The sequence below is a fragment of the Gambusia affinis genome, linkage group LG24, assembly GCF_019740435.1.
Source record: "Gambusia affinis linkage group LG24, SWU_Gaff_1.0, whole genome shotgun sequence".
Taxonomy (NCBI): Eukaryota; Metazoa; Chordata; class Actinopteri; order Cyprinodontiformes; family Poeciliidae; genus Gambusia; species Gambusia affinis.
Window position 1 is genome coordinate 12,790,997 of NC_057891.1, and position 15,258 is coordinate 12,806,254.

At 39.2% G+C, this 15,258-nt stretch overlaps 1 protein-coding gene across 7 annotated transcripts in view; it reads left to right on the plus strand.

Moving 5' to 3' along the window:
* Positions 1-15,258, plus strand: part of LOC122827403 (sodium-driven chloride bicarbonate exchanger-like) — a 61,004-nt gene that overhangs the window by 12,658 nt on the left and 33,088 nt on the right. For 5 of the 7 annotated variants that reach the window (XR_006370057.1, XM_044110304.1, XM_044110305.1 and 2 more), the window contains exons 3-5: positions 639-741; positions 3,394-4,101; positions 6,390-6,419. Coding sequence is in view for 5 of the 7 variants with exons in the window: in XM_044110304.1 (XP_043966239.1) it covers positions 4,054-4,101; positions 6,390-6,419 (78 nt within the window). In the remaining 2 variants the exon portion in view is untranslated. Of the gene's footprint in view, positions 1-638; positions 742-3,393; positions 4,102-6,389; positions 6,420-9,365; positions 9,830-15,258 lie in introns of those variants that run through there. The other 2 variants (XR_006370058.1, XM_044110303.1) reach the window with 2 other exon arrangements.

Below are 15,258 nucleotides of genomic sequence, written 5' to 3' on the forward strand. Positions count from 1 at the left end.
ACTCTGAAGAGATCAATGTGATGCACCAAAGATGCTGTTTATGCAAGATACATTTAAGAGGATGTGACGTTGGGATTTGAACAAAGGCCACAGATATAGGACTGTGAAGTATAAAACCGTGTTAGACAGATTCCAACAGCTGAGCTTCCCATTCTGTCACCAATTAGGAACCAAAGATAAGATGTTCTTATAAACATGTAACAAGAAAAAATGGTTCTAAATAAGGCAAAATGCTTTTTTGCTAAATGTTCGTAACTTTTCATATGTAATTTGTTGAATGTGTTCCATTGATATGTGTCTATATTTACATACAAAGACATTAGAGGCAAGGTTAAGAAGAAAAATATTTTAAATCATTCAGATTCCTTTTTTAGATAGAAATGTTCCTTTCAAGTTCTGTAAATGGGTACATAGAGCATAGTGATAGTTTTTAATACGGACTTTATGGCTGACCACCCAGGGGGCCAGTGTCCTTTCTCTTGTATACTACCTGAAGTACTCATGTTGATCAATGAACATTGTTGCTTAAATGAAGTCTATAGATGGGAAAAAAGAAGGAGGGAATCTCCTTCCCTCTGTCTTTGTTATGGAACATGGTACTGGAAACGTTATGCTCTGGAAATGTTTTTCTTCACCAGGAACAAGGTAACTTATTAGAGTTTCCCCGCCTAAGGACCCTGTCACCCTCAACCTGTGATGACACCCGCAGATGGCTGACGACCACAGCAGCTTCTTCTGCAGGTTTGTAAAGCAGACATTCACACCTCCAACACATTCTCCCTCACAAAAGGACTAACCGCACACCATCAAAGGGTTAAAAGAGTACCGACCTGCAAATGTCTGCTGACACAAACCTTTACCTCCAGGTTGGCATTATGGAGCTCTATTTGCAGAAACCAGATGCCACAAAAGTCTTTCTCTGTTATTTGTGTATAATCTTGGCCAATAAAGCTGATTCTGAAAATTGCTGGAGCTAAATCCAGAGCAGTCCGGGAAAACAAAAATTATTAAAGTTTTGGTAATGGTGCAGAGGAGGACGGCCTGTTATGATCTGTGTTTGGCTTTGAAATTTGTTTTGTGATAATTTTGTTTGGTATTCTATATTTATATTCTCCTTCAGTTTCTAGGAATTTTGTTCTGTTCTTTCAGTATTATCATGTGTTTAAATATTTTGTTACTTTTCTAGTGTTCTATTTATTTCCCTCAGATTCCTATACAATAATTTTGATGTTCATTTGACAATTTTTCTTCAGTCCACCAGCCATGTTCTGCCATTTCTTTATATTAATCTGGTCCTTGTTTCACTAATCACTTACCTCCTCAGTGTCTTCTGTTCCTCCATTCCTCAAGTCCTCTTTCTTTCCTGCCCTCCAGCAGTCTTGTCTATTCCTCTGCCTGCCTTCCTGAACACAATCCTCAGCTTAGCTTAGCTTTCCTGCCATGGCCATAAGTTTTGTTTTGTCTTTGTTTTCAATAAGCCTCCACAAACAGGATCTGACCATCTTCCACAACAACTAAATAAGACAATGCTGCCAGCCCAGCAATGGTCAAAGAGTAAATGATGGAAATTAAATTAGAAGTTATTTTATTTCTTCTGGGCTTGTATAAACTTGACAATTTTACTGAAGTAGAAGAACCATTGACAATAGTGAGGTTTCTAACTTCACCACAACAGAGGTCCTGAGGGCTTTAATCTTAAACCACTCTTCTTAAAAATGGCAACTTAAATTATAAATGTTACTGTGTAATTTTTAACCTTGACTTTAAATGAAATCCCCTTGGACTGGAGATCTGTCCTTGGTACTCTTTTGCAGAAAAGTGGCCTCTGTATTTCAAACAATTGCAGAGCAATGTCTAAATCTATCTGTCTTGGCAAAGGTCCTGCTCAAAGGATATCTGACCATAAACTCTATCTTTTTTTCTCCATTTCAGTCAGGTTTCTGCAAAAATCACAGTATTGTTACCTCTACTATTATAGCTGTAATTGACTAATTACTGTAATCAAATGTCTTTCAGGTTTTGGAAAGGATCTCACTATAGTAGAGCCCAGATGGTTAAGATAGAGGGTTATTCTGTGGAAAAATGTGTCCCTCAAGGCTTTGTGCTCAGTCCATTACTAGTCATTATTTATATGAATACTGGGTGTATCATCCCAAACTCAACGTTCCAATTTTTTGCAGATGATGTCATACACTGCTACTGAACCCACACCTACTGAAAGCCTTTCAGTCTTTACAGGTTGCATTTGATGTAGAGCAGGAGCCACTTTGTCAGCTGCAACTTGTTTTAAATGCATGATGTTCACTGTTGCAAAAATTGTGAGAAATTTCAGAAAATTGTGAGAAAATCCTGACTACCAATGGACAACAAATAGTTTGTCTACTTTTTATAAATTGACAATTATTTGAATGCTAAGGACCATGTTCACTTTTATATTATACAATTAAAAGTTATTTTAGGATCTTACTACAGAAATAAGTCTTGCTTTTCCTATTGTGTGAAACAGAAGTTGGGGAAAAAACTTTTTCTCCCTATTGTGGACTATGGAGACGTATGTAAACGCTTCCACTCCATTGTCCGCTCATGCTAGGTAATGGGGTATTGAGATTTATCAACTGTGGTCGGCTTACTCAACATTGTGTTCTCTACTATAAAATTAATTGGACATCTTTTTGAATACAACAGCTCAGTCATTGGTGTGTGGTTATTTAAAAAACTATTCTGCTTACTATTCCTTCTTATCTATCTTGTCTCTTAAAAACAAAACATGAAAGTTGCAATCTTAGCTCTATGGATGTTGTGCAATCTGTATGTCCCAAATTAATCTAGACCTTTTACAATATATATATATTTGGTAATATAATTTATGATAATTTTATGATCCTCATATTGTAGTCATGGTGGTAATTTTTCATGCATTCCCATCTTTTATAGCTCATATACATGTTTATTTGTTTTCAAGTCACACACTTCTACAACGCCTTAACATTTCTCACATTTTGTTATGATACAACCACAAACTTTACTGTGTTTTACTGGGATTTACGTGACAGGCCAACACAAAGTAGTGCATAATTGAAAAGTTGATGTAAAATTAATCATGATTTTTGACATTTTTTCCACAAGTAATCTTAAAAATGTGGCTTGGTTTGGTATCCACTGACCCCCCACCCTTTCTTTTTGAGTCAGTTCTTAAGTCTAGTATGTAGACCAATAATTCAATGATGGCCTCGTCTGACAACAACGGCTTTTTCAACATGTTATCTATGTTAAACTTCAAAAAGGTGTGCTTATGGTTGTCCATGAACAGTAAAAACAACAACAAAAAAAACCCATTCTGCTTCGGTTGACAAGTGACCAGAAGATGGCGCCATTGTGTTAACTTTAATCCAGCAGCATCCGGGGAATGCCAGTTGCCGGTGGAACATTGCGTGCCGCAACAAGAAGCAGAGATGCGATTGACAGAAGACTGCAGATTGCCTGCACGTTGACGGAAATAAAAAGACAACCAACACGAAGAGCTGAACACGACCTATTGAAAAATAAGACATTATGATTGGTGGATTTCCCCTGTCATGCAAACATGAAAGCGGTCCAACATGGCTGTTTTTCTTTCTGTTCCATTTCTGTCTTATTGCTCATGAGCCACACACGACCCACTGCGTTTTAAATCTTCTGGTGAAAAGCTGAATTAGACACCAAAACGCCTTTCCAGTAGCTCACGTGCACGACTGAAAACATGGAGGTATAAGCCCCCACTGACAGAAGAAACCCCCCCGCATAAAAAGTGTGCGCTCAAAATGGATAGCGCAGCCTCCCCTCCTTTGTGCGTAAACGATGCGGGGCCAGGACAGGAACACTTTGCTACCTTTATCTGAGAAAACCCGGCCGGTGAATGCTCAGTAGGGGAGGAGAGAAGGATAAAACCTGAAGAAGAAGAAAAAAACGCCAGCATCAAGTGAGGGTCGCTTTCCAAAGCAGCGGTCTGCCGAGGAGGAGCGCAGCGTCGCCACCTGGTTAAATTCTGAGGCCGAGGAAGAGGAGAGGGAAAAGATGGACATCACCGACCAAGGAGCCCAAATGGAGCCGCTCTTACCCACGGTAAGCACATACCGATCTGGATGTTCTGCTTAACATGTGAGAGTAGTTTGTTTCCTCTACAAAATATACAAAATCAGGCGAACGATTCATTTGTGAGCGTTTCAGCTTGCAGTCGTGACAGACATAAACGCTCATGATCACGGAAAAGGAATACAGTCTAAAATGTGCCACATTTCAGCTTTTAGTCCACGCAGCAAAACCCAGATGCCCTCAATTACAGAAGTGGCGCACAGGTGGGATACAGAGCAGCAACAGTTCTGCTTTGCAAATTGGCTTCCCTGCATCTCACCCATACATGTCGTCTATAGCGTGGATCATATTGTTAACATGGGTTTATACACCGCAGACAGTGGAACCTGCTGTCAAAGCTGAGATCAAGATGTTCCAGGAGCTGGAAGTGTTTGATCCCAGCAGGGTGGTGTGTGTCTCATAGGTTGGATGCACTGTAACCAGCTTTCTTTTAATCTTAGGGAAAGATGGCACAGACATTTATAATGTGGATCATCTATATGAGTCAGTACAAGCACAAGCGTCTTGACGTAGTTTATCTTTTTAGAACTGCTGCTGGAGTTTAGAGTAAAGTAAAAATGAACCTTAATCCAACCAGCAGTGTGAAACATGTAGAGCGTCTTGAAAATGTATTAATACTCACGTTTTGTCACATTTACATCCACAAACTTTTATGTGTTTTTTTTTATTTTTTTATTTTTTTGGGAATGGTATGCGATAGAGCAACACAAAGTAGTGCATCATTCTGAGGTGGAATGAAAATGATGCACAAATTTCTAAGCTTGTATAAAACTTGATTCTGAAAAGTGTTTGTGTTTTCACCCCCTCAACCACAAGTCCAGCACAACTTTGATACTTTACAGAGTCAACTTTGGCTACTTCAAGTCTTGAAATGGTTTCAAAATAACTCAGACTCTGGATAGAGGATGTCTGTGAACATCACTCTTGTTATAAATTCAAAATTTAGATTTTTTATTTTTATTTTTTTATCCACTGTAGCCCTGCCTGTATGTCGAGCGTTTTCCCGTCGGAAGGTGAAGGACCCACAGGTTAATTCCAGAACTGCTCCATATGAATTGTCATCCAGCTTCCTTGTTTATGCTGAATAAAAACGTTCCCACACTTGGTGAAGCTTTTCGAGGTCAAATATTTCTCGTTTTTCCTTTTGCAAGTTTTTTTTTTTTTTTTTTCTCAACAATGCCGTTTTTTTTCTTGCCAACTGCGAAATTAGAGAAGTGCAAGACAAGTAGCTGTGCTCCAATCAGACTCTACCACTTGAGCCGTGGGTCTCGTAGCTCTTCCTGAGTTACCATAAGCTTTCTGGCTGCTTCTCTGATTAATGTTCTCGTTGCTCACCCTTTCGTTTTCGGCATTCAGCTGTGTCTTGGTAGGTTTGTATTTAGAAAGAGACTGAGTTTACACAGATTCACTTTATTATCTAATTAAATGTCTCCCAAAGCCAACTGGTGCACTGAATTCTATCATCATAAAAAGAGATTAAAATATTTTTATTCAGTTTTCTTCCACTTCACACGTGTGCTCTTCCCAATAAATACAACAATGTCCGCTTCAAAACATACTATTCCAAAGCACTGGTATTCAGGTGAGTATGCCATTTAAAATAATAATTAAAAAAAGATGTTCACTCCATTGCATGCAGTGTCAGTGCAAGAGCAGGAAGATGGCATCCATTGTTTTATGCGGACCAGTAATAAAAGCGGTGATTGCTCTGGAGGCCAATCAATAATCTGACTGCTCTATTTGGGGTGGTGTTATGTGAGGACGTGGTTTTCTAGCATAAGGTGAAGCCTGTAACGCAGCTCTGCACTCAGTGCAGCATGGCTGCTTCCTTGTCATTGTAAGTCGTTGCTGTCTCCCCACACCACCCGCTCCTACCCTGCAAGCTGCAAGTGTTGCCATAGTTTCCCTCTGATGTGTATGATTATGTGAGGTATTAGTTTGGTGAATCATCTCAGGGGATCTATATATCAACTCACTTCATCGTGTTTCTGGGTTCCCAAGGTCAAACATGAAAGTACGACTGATTCATTTCTCGAGAGATTGCTTTTGAGTTTCTTAAATTTACAATACATCTTAAAGTATTGATACACTGTACACTGCCATGTAAAATCTTATTGAAATACATTGAGGTTTGTGGTTTTATTAGGAACATGTAATTTCTTTCAGAGTATTTGAATACTTAACTCCATTTTGATGTTCAATAATTGGTTCACAGAGTAAATAGATTTTAACTTGTCTCCTTGTTCTTTGACTTTCAGGAACAAAGTTCTCAAGAAAGTAAAGATGTGGTGAGTAGACTCCATCAGTATTTTCTTAAGTAAGACAGGCTTGTTTTAATAACCTTTTATTTTTCAGTATTTATATAATAATAATAATAGTAATAACATGATGGTAATGGTAGTTTCGCCATGAGTGCATCAGTCTCTTATGTCAATGCGTGGGATGTTTGTTTTTTTTGCCATCTTTGACTTTGAGGTTGCATGGCTCTCTGGTTGGTCCACCATTGCCTTTCAATCAGGTTGAGGTCTGTACTTTGACTAGACCATCGGTTCCGTTATAGATTTGTTGGTGATTTTGGCATTACTGTCCAATTCACGACCCAGCTTCAGCCAAGCTGTTAGTCTGTGTCCTTTGACTGCAACACAGGCCCAAACCATCACCTTGCCAACCTGTGCTGGACAGGTATGATGTATTCGTACTCATACAGGGTGTTTAGTTTCCATAGGGTAACATTGAATTATAGACAAATAATCCAGTGCTATAATATAGATGTAATCCAAAAATACGTTGTTTCAGAAGTGTTTTGTTTCGTTTAGATGTCACCATGTTCTTTAGAGAAACAAAAGGCTTTCTTGTTGGAACGCTTCAAAGAAGCCATATTGGTTCACTCTTTATTCTGACTGTGCTAACTGAGGCTTGTTGAATCTGTTATGGATTTCTTTAGTCTTTTGTCGTTTCTCCGAGCAATTCACTCTTGGGAAGAACAGATCCTCCTGTCTCAAATATCTTCCTCTTGTGAACAATTGTTCACTCTAGAAGGGCGGATTTGAATTGAGTTCTGGTTTTTCACCTCAGTACATTCCTACTTTTGAAGTTCACTTTGCCAGTTTAAGGGACATCATGTTGTGAGTTTGTTAAATTTGTATAACCCCAGAGGTGAATTAACTGTAGTTATTTTCTGCTAATATTACAATGGTATGTACAATGTTGCCAGGCTTTTTCCTTTGTTATTAAGAGCAACGCTACGAGTATTATATTTCTATTTTACTGGTGTTATGTCCATTTTTTGTTCCCAGTGTAAAAATATTGGAGTTAAACTAAATATTCCACAGCTGCAGTTGGCTAACTGTGATTAGCCAGCTTGCTTAGCAGATGTCCTGCATTATCGGATCCGAGTTGTGACACGTGCCACAATGCATCTGGAATCCTCAGCAGGCTGCCTTCAATCAATAACCGGAATTAAGTGGAGTTGGAGCTTTCAACGCATTAAACGCTTTGAGGAGCTCCCCGGGCGAGAGTCGAAGCAGGCCTCAGAGCCAGTTCTGGAGGACAGCCATGAAGCGTGTTTGCGTTGTATGACATCCACTCTGATGAAATATTGCTTATGCAACTGATGGCTCACAGCCACACCGAGGACAGGACTAAGCACAAAGTGGGAGACTTTTGAAAAATGTTGAATCCTCCACTTAGATGAGGTCAAGGCTTCAGCAGAGCTGGAAGTTTGGGCACATGAAGCTTTCATTTGTTTTATTTTCCTGGAATGATATGTTAGAAACTGAGTAAAGTCCACTGGCTGAGTTTTTAGTGAGCAGATTTTCTTTTCTTTTTTTAGCAGATATTCTTTTCTTTGTGTAGAACATTTTTACATCCTGCTTAAATGAACTAACATTGTAAAAAGAAACTTATTTATTTACACTGACCCAAAATAGTATTAAATTGACTTTAACTAAATTGAACTACAATGAATTTAATTGACTGAAATTGAACTTAAGGTAATTAACTGAACTGAAAGCAATTGAATTCAGCTTTACATAATTGAACTGAACTACCTAATTACTTTATAAGTAATTGCAGTCCTTATAAACTCATGAATATACAGAAAGGGATATGAAATCTGTCATTTGGAAAATTATCAAGAAGAAACTAATTCTGTTCAGCCTACCTGACTTAAATAGGTAAGTTTTTGTCTGATTTTATGTCAGTCTGTGAAACAAATAGTGTTACCTTTTTTTCTTACAGTGTAGGTAAATATCTGGTTTCAACTGAGCGTGAGCAGAGTTAAATTGGAGATATGTTTTGGGTAATCAGTTACGCAAGTAAAAATATCCCATGATGTAAGGATAGTAGATAAAGGAATTGGTCATGAGAAAGAAATCTAAGCAGTCGGTTCTGTCCACTATAAAATCCCAACATTTCAGGCAAAATCAGCACGACTCTGAGTACATGCAGACAGTAGGTCTAAATACGTGGGAACCTAAAGTAACAGATTTTGATCTCTTGGAAGCAGCGCTTCGATGACTCTGACCAGGGTCCTCTGTCCTGGTATAGCAGGGTACATCTCCGGCTTGGAGAGAATCAGCGGGGACAGTCAGAAGATGTGTGCTTATGTTTCCTGGGTTATTCTTTGGAATGTTGGGTTCTTCTTAGATCAGAGAAAACTTTTTCCAACTTGGTGATTTGGCTGTGAAAAACTGGCAGGCGGACAAGGAAGGCAGAGGAGCTACAAGGTGAGAGATAAACGGTTAAATGAAGAGCATTGGAATGAATAGTGTTTTTAATAGCTTTTGAAATGGGAAGTTTTGAATTCTGTCTTTATGAGTACAGTAAGATACTATACCCTGTAAAGGTAGGAATTTTGATGTTGAACGGTTGTAGCATAGCAGAAGAATCATCTTCTTCTCCCTCTTTGTTCTGCTGACGATGCAGTTTAACCAGAGAGCAGCTTCTTTACCTTAGGTAGGCTCAGCTGACACACATACATACACAAGCATCGAAATGTGCACATGCAGTGATCAGTGGGACTGCAGCAACTACAGCATTCACCTCTCCCTGCCTGCCGTTTTTCAAGATGCGCCGTGACGCGTAGTGGGGAAGTATAGCAGGACTTGTGCGAACATCCTCCCTTGTAGGATGGCATTTTTCCCTGTGACCTAAGACTCTTCTCTTGGGTAATGCTACACAGCCCTATAGCTCAGGGAGTCAGCGGAGCAGAACGGTGCACAGCGCAGCATCGGTGATGTCAGAGCGCTAATCTCTCTGGGGGGATTGGCGGATGGACGCTTGTCAGAAGCATTTGATGCTGCCCTGGATGAAAGCCTTGGGAGGCAGAGCGAGAGACAGAGACTGGAGCTGGAGCTGTGCTACTTTTCTTTTCGAATGCTGGTGTTGTGGAGCCTTTGGAAGCGGGGTTGCTTCCGCGTTCCAGCATGGGAAGAGTGACTGATGCGAGCGGCCGAGGGAAGGAGAGGTTCTGACCGAGACGAGCCGACAGATGAGCTGACTCTGTCCTTCTCTGAGGTTTCCTCTCACTTTCTGTCCAACTTGCACAAACATCCTGAGCTCAGAGTCGGAGTCAGGCCTTGAGCCTTCGCTTTTCATTTTCTACCACTGCTGCAAGCAGACTGCAAGGGGAGTTAGCGGGCAACCTTTCATGAACACCATGATCTCAGTGGATCTCAATAAGGGATTTGTTTATCAGGTATGTTCCTTTGTCTTTGTATGTTCCTTTCCTGTTGCTGTATCAGCTGAAATTGATTTTTTTTTTTTTTTTGGCTAGACACTATCTGTAAATTTTCAAAGTACCCTAAAGAAGTGTTTCTTCTTCGGGGTACTTGAGCAATATTACTCAAGCTCATATTGGCTTGATTCAGGTTACCAGTGTCTAGGCTGCATCATAGTAATGCAAGTAAAGCTAGGCTCTTGTTGTAAAATGAGAGCTAGTTCAGTTGATTTATGAGTGAATACTCCAGAGGAGGGTGGCTGACAGATGGGACTGTCATTCTGGAGCTTATACTGTACATGCTACTCCATGCTCTATAACACTCACTCTAATTTCTGGTGCCGAAGACAAGCCAGGAATGCTAGATTGTTGCTGTTGATGTGGTTTTAGTCTCATGTGATGGATATGACGACTCTGACTTGCCTCTAGTTGATTGACCAGATCTATTGCCTGCACTATGTCTCCTGCTCTGTCCAAGAGAACAGGTGATGTAGCGATGTCCCCTGGGTACTTTGAGTACCCTGCTCTGTACGCCACCAGTGCTGATCCTGCTGCTGCCATTGCCACGGCCACCACAGCCATCTGTGGGGGTGAAAACCATGACAACAGAAGCTGTTAGCCAATCGGAGATCTTGTACTTTTGTTACTGATAATCCGTGTTCCCTGTTTGCGATCTACAACAATCACTGTAGCTCCTAACACTTGCAGAAAGTACACTAAGGCAGATTGAGATTAAAGAGATTGACATTATGCAACTGTGTTTAGAACAGGATGGGCCAGTTGCATGGCTACTTCTGCGTGCACGGTGAAGGACAAATGCCTCATTTTGTATGATTTTTACTGCACTTTACTTGTCCTATTTCTCAGCGCCTGAAATTGTAAACATTCATCAACCTTGCTGCTGTGGGAGCCTCAGGAGAGATTGTTGAAGGGCACAGAAAGGAGGTTGCATTTCTTCTTCCCAGTGAACACTGTTACTGAACACAGATTCCCGGAAGGTAGCCTGAAAGGTTCAGTGAACCTGGGATTTACTCTGGCCTAAAAAAATGCAATATGATAGTTGAAAACATCATTGTTGTTCTTCATCTCTAGTATCTCCTGTTGGCTGCATGTAGGATCTTCTGTTAAGTACATCGAAAGATTTAGTCGTCACTTGTACAATGCACCGAAAACATAGTCACACCATTTGAATTTCAATATATTATACTGGGACTTCATGTGATTTCTCAAAGTAGTGCTTAATTGTAAACTGGAAAGTTCTATCTGTAGAGTCCAGGTGTGTGTAATTGAATCTGTAAATCGAGTTCTGTGGAGGCCCCACAGGTTTGTTAGAGATTATTTGAGAACAAGCTGTGTCATACAGCAGAGAAATACAGCAGACAAGTCAGAGAGAATGTTCTGGAAAAGTTTAAAGCAGAGTGTCATTGTAAAACAATATCTGACGCTTCGAATGTCTTATAAAACACTATTATCTGGAAATGGAAAGAGTAAACGACAGCACAATGGAGTGCCAAAATGTGGTTGTCTACCTCAAATGACAGGTTTTGCAAAAAATAACATTAAACAAAGAAGCAACTAAGATACACATGATAACCCTCTCAAGTTCTCAAGAAATTATTTAACAAAAAAGCCATGAGAAAAGCTATTTACAGTTTACCTCAAGCCAGGTAGGAGGCAGCAGCTGTAGAAGAAGGTGTTAAGATTGAACACAAAGAAAGAAAATTAAATATCTTCAAAATGAGAATTTAGTTTTGCTAACGTCTCAATTGGTCTAAATTTAGCTTCTCCTGTGGCTCACTATTTTTAGATTTAAAGCAACTCGAATCCTGTTTTTAGCCAGTTGAAGACAAAATTCATACATACACTGTATAAAAATATGTATGCAAAGCTAATGTATAGTATGTTGTCAACACTGCACAGCAAAGAACAGGAAATCAGATTTTCTTTAAAAATAGTTACATGACAAGCAGTCAGCAATTTATATATTAGATAATCTTATCTGAAAGTAGATTCTTCTGTCAGGAATAATTATGGCTAGGATAATAGCCGTAATTTTTATGGCTGTTAATAATTACTATACAGTTATATAGTTATAACTGTATACAGCTACTGTATATAGTTATGCAATAACTATATATATGAAAATATAGTTATTCAAAAATATAGGTGGCTTTATGTAAAGATGTGTAGGTTTATTTATGTCCTTTCATGTCTATATGAATCAGAGATAAAGCCGCAGAGCTAAAAGAATAAAACCCATCTAATTAATAAACAGTAGTAGCACACATTTTACTGTTAAAATAATGAAAATTTAGTGTTTTTTGAAAACAAGTTGGTGACACTAAACTCAGAGGCAACAAGTTGCCCATGAGTCACCTGCAAATCATGTTCAAAAATGTCTCTAAAATTGTTTAAAAAAAAAAAAAAACAATAAGCAAAATGTTAAACAAAATTGTTTGTCTTGATTAAGAACATCACCTTTTCTGGAGTCAAATTCGTACAAAACAAACGTCAGCCATTGCTGTGACAGGCTAGTGGGTGTAGATATTATGCGGGCTAACACTGCTTTGTCTTAAAACACAAAATTATTGTACTTGCAAAACGGTGTTGAAAGGTGAAAAGCACATTCTTGTTTGATGTCCTCTGTTGTTCAACAGGAAGCTAGTATGAGGATTAGAAAAGTAATGATCAAGAAGTTTAAAGTGCGGGTGGTTTAGTTTCTATGGTAAATTGCTAATGACCTACAGAAACCATGACCATGTTCTGTAAGTTAACTCTGCTGTAATCCAACATCAAACCATGTTTGGTTCAAGTGAACCAAACATCTAAACAATTCCAAAATATGCATTAGAAAATGTTTTTTTTACTCCCTTTTCATTTGCATAGACGGAGCCATGTTTTATTCATGATGACATTGAAAAGGGTGACAAAACAGTTCAAAGCTGTTTTGAACCGCCATCTCATTACGGCTTGAACAAACGTAGACGAGTTTTGAGATGTGACGGAACCGGAAGATCTGAAACAGCATGAAATTCTCAATAGCATGTTTGATCGCTAGCTTGCAACTTCATTATTTACTAATCTCCAACTAATACAGCTTCAGTTTTCTATTGTGCACATGAAGGTGTAGAGGAAATGATGGTTGATTTTATAAAAAATGTAAACTGATCGAGTGAACTTTTGTTTTCGGTGGTTCAGATGTGAATAAATGCAGACTTGGCTGTCACTTGTAGACTTGCGTTTCATGAGGATTGAACTTTAACAGCTTTTTAAGACAAAAGAAAATGATCAGAAGGAGAAAGGGGTCAAACTGTTCATCTTTCTCTGTATGTTAGTGTTTGGAAAGACACATTATATGGGTCTAAATATGAGCAAGGACTTTGTGAAATATCCAATACCGTCACTGAAGTATGCACTGCTTCTGATGCACGTCTTTTCAAAATACTGCCCGTCAAAGTTGAGGTGAGGTTACTAGTCTAGATTCTTTGAAAACAGAAAACATTGTTGTGAAGTATAATTTTGCATCTTCCCATCGACTTTTTTTTAATTTTTTATTTTTTTTACAGAATCAAGCCATGACATTCTTCTACAGTGTAGCGTTCGGTGTTGAATTTCTGATAGAAAATTCCTAATTATGCACCACAAATCCAAATGAAACGCATTCAAACTAGGGAATACATTAGATATTAGGGTTTTTTTTATGTTTTGTTTTTTTTTGTTCATCAAAGGCAGCTCAGTGTCAGTTGTCCTCAGGAGGTGATGATGCTCGGCTCCCATCATGGCACAAGTACTCAAACACGTTTCTGCATGCATGTACATCATAAACACACACACTCACACTTAACACTTTGTGACATTAGAGCTTCCAGAAGCCTGTGTTGCTCGCTCATCCACGCCGTTCCTCCCCATCACATCACTGCCTGCAAGTATGAGTATGCATTAGGCCGTCTGCATCACGTTTTTGTCACATACTGATGAAGCGGTTTATGCTGAAATACACGAGCTGGTTGGAAAGGGAACACAAAACATTTCAGGGTAAACAGTCGTGCACTTGAATTTGGTTCATTTTACATTCTGTTCATTGCATTCCCCCTCCCAACCCGCCTCCCTCCCACCCACCCGGAGTCCTGATCACGTGCCCAGTGCTCCCATTCGCTCTGAAATCTCCATCGACGAGCGAACGGGAAAAGCAGCAGAATTAATTCTCTTCCCCGCATTGGGCCCTCTGTCGCCCATCTAGCGGTCGGAGACGAGGTTTTATCCCATCATAACTGCTCACAGATTAATCTCAGCCCAGATTGGTTAGCCAGCACGCTGCTGCTCTGGGGTCAGCGGCGTTGGGCGGAGGAAACTGGTGCCTATAAATAGAAGCCGGGACCTGCAGGGAGGAGATTCTGGCTCATTTGTCAAAGCTTTGTGTGGGACAGAGAAGGGAAGGGTGCAGCATCAGTCAGGGATATTGGATGTCAGTCTTTACTTCATTTAATGGGCGGTTACTAAGAGATGAGTAAATTATAAAAGAGCCCAAAAGGAAGTAATGGAAAATGTGAAGGTCCCATAGAGCTAGCAGTAGATGGATTTGTTGTCACATGTAGAAAGGGGGTGATTATCTTTTCACAAGATGAGTCCATAGTAATCAAGTTTCTTTAACAACCAAACATGTTCTCCACAAATAATAATACACTGATATTAAAGCTGCATTTCCATTACAAATGTGCACAAAACTAATGTAGAAAAACACAATTAAATAAGAAACGCAATTAAAATCACACCTGAATAGGTTTGTTCATGCAATAAGTTACTAAAAAATGACATGTTGTGGTTCTCTAAGTACTTCCTGTTGTGGTTTGTGCCAGTGGTAATGTCCTGTAGTTGATCACGTGACTCATGTGATTAAAAAAAAAAGTGTTTCTGTTGCAGTTTTGCGAAATAAACCAATTTTGATCCGGCCCTAAAAACCTCCTCAGCCTACCATCAAAACCTTTTATTGAAACAGATTAGCTTTTGTTTCACCTATTCTTTAAAACCTCTAAAATCTCCAAACATTATTATTTTTTTTTGGCTCATGGTTCCAAATCTGAGAACCAGGATGGTGTTTTATATTTTGGTGGTCAGCAGCCTCCATTAACATCTCCTCTTTTTGCATCTCCTGACTTTTAGAAACCTTCAACTCACTAACTCAAACTCACTAGAATGTCAATGAGAATTAAATACTTCATAACAGATGAAACCTATTATCTGCATTAATTAGTTTCATTGCAGTAAAATGCACTGGCAAAATGGCAAAGCAGAGAACGAAAGGTTCTGGGCTAGAATTAGCAATTCCTTAGGAAAGCACTTCTATCCTTTCAACTGTTTCATTCACAAATATTGTATTTTTGAGGGATTTTGTGTGCTTTAGAACTCAA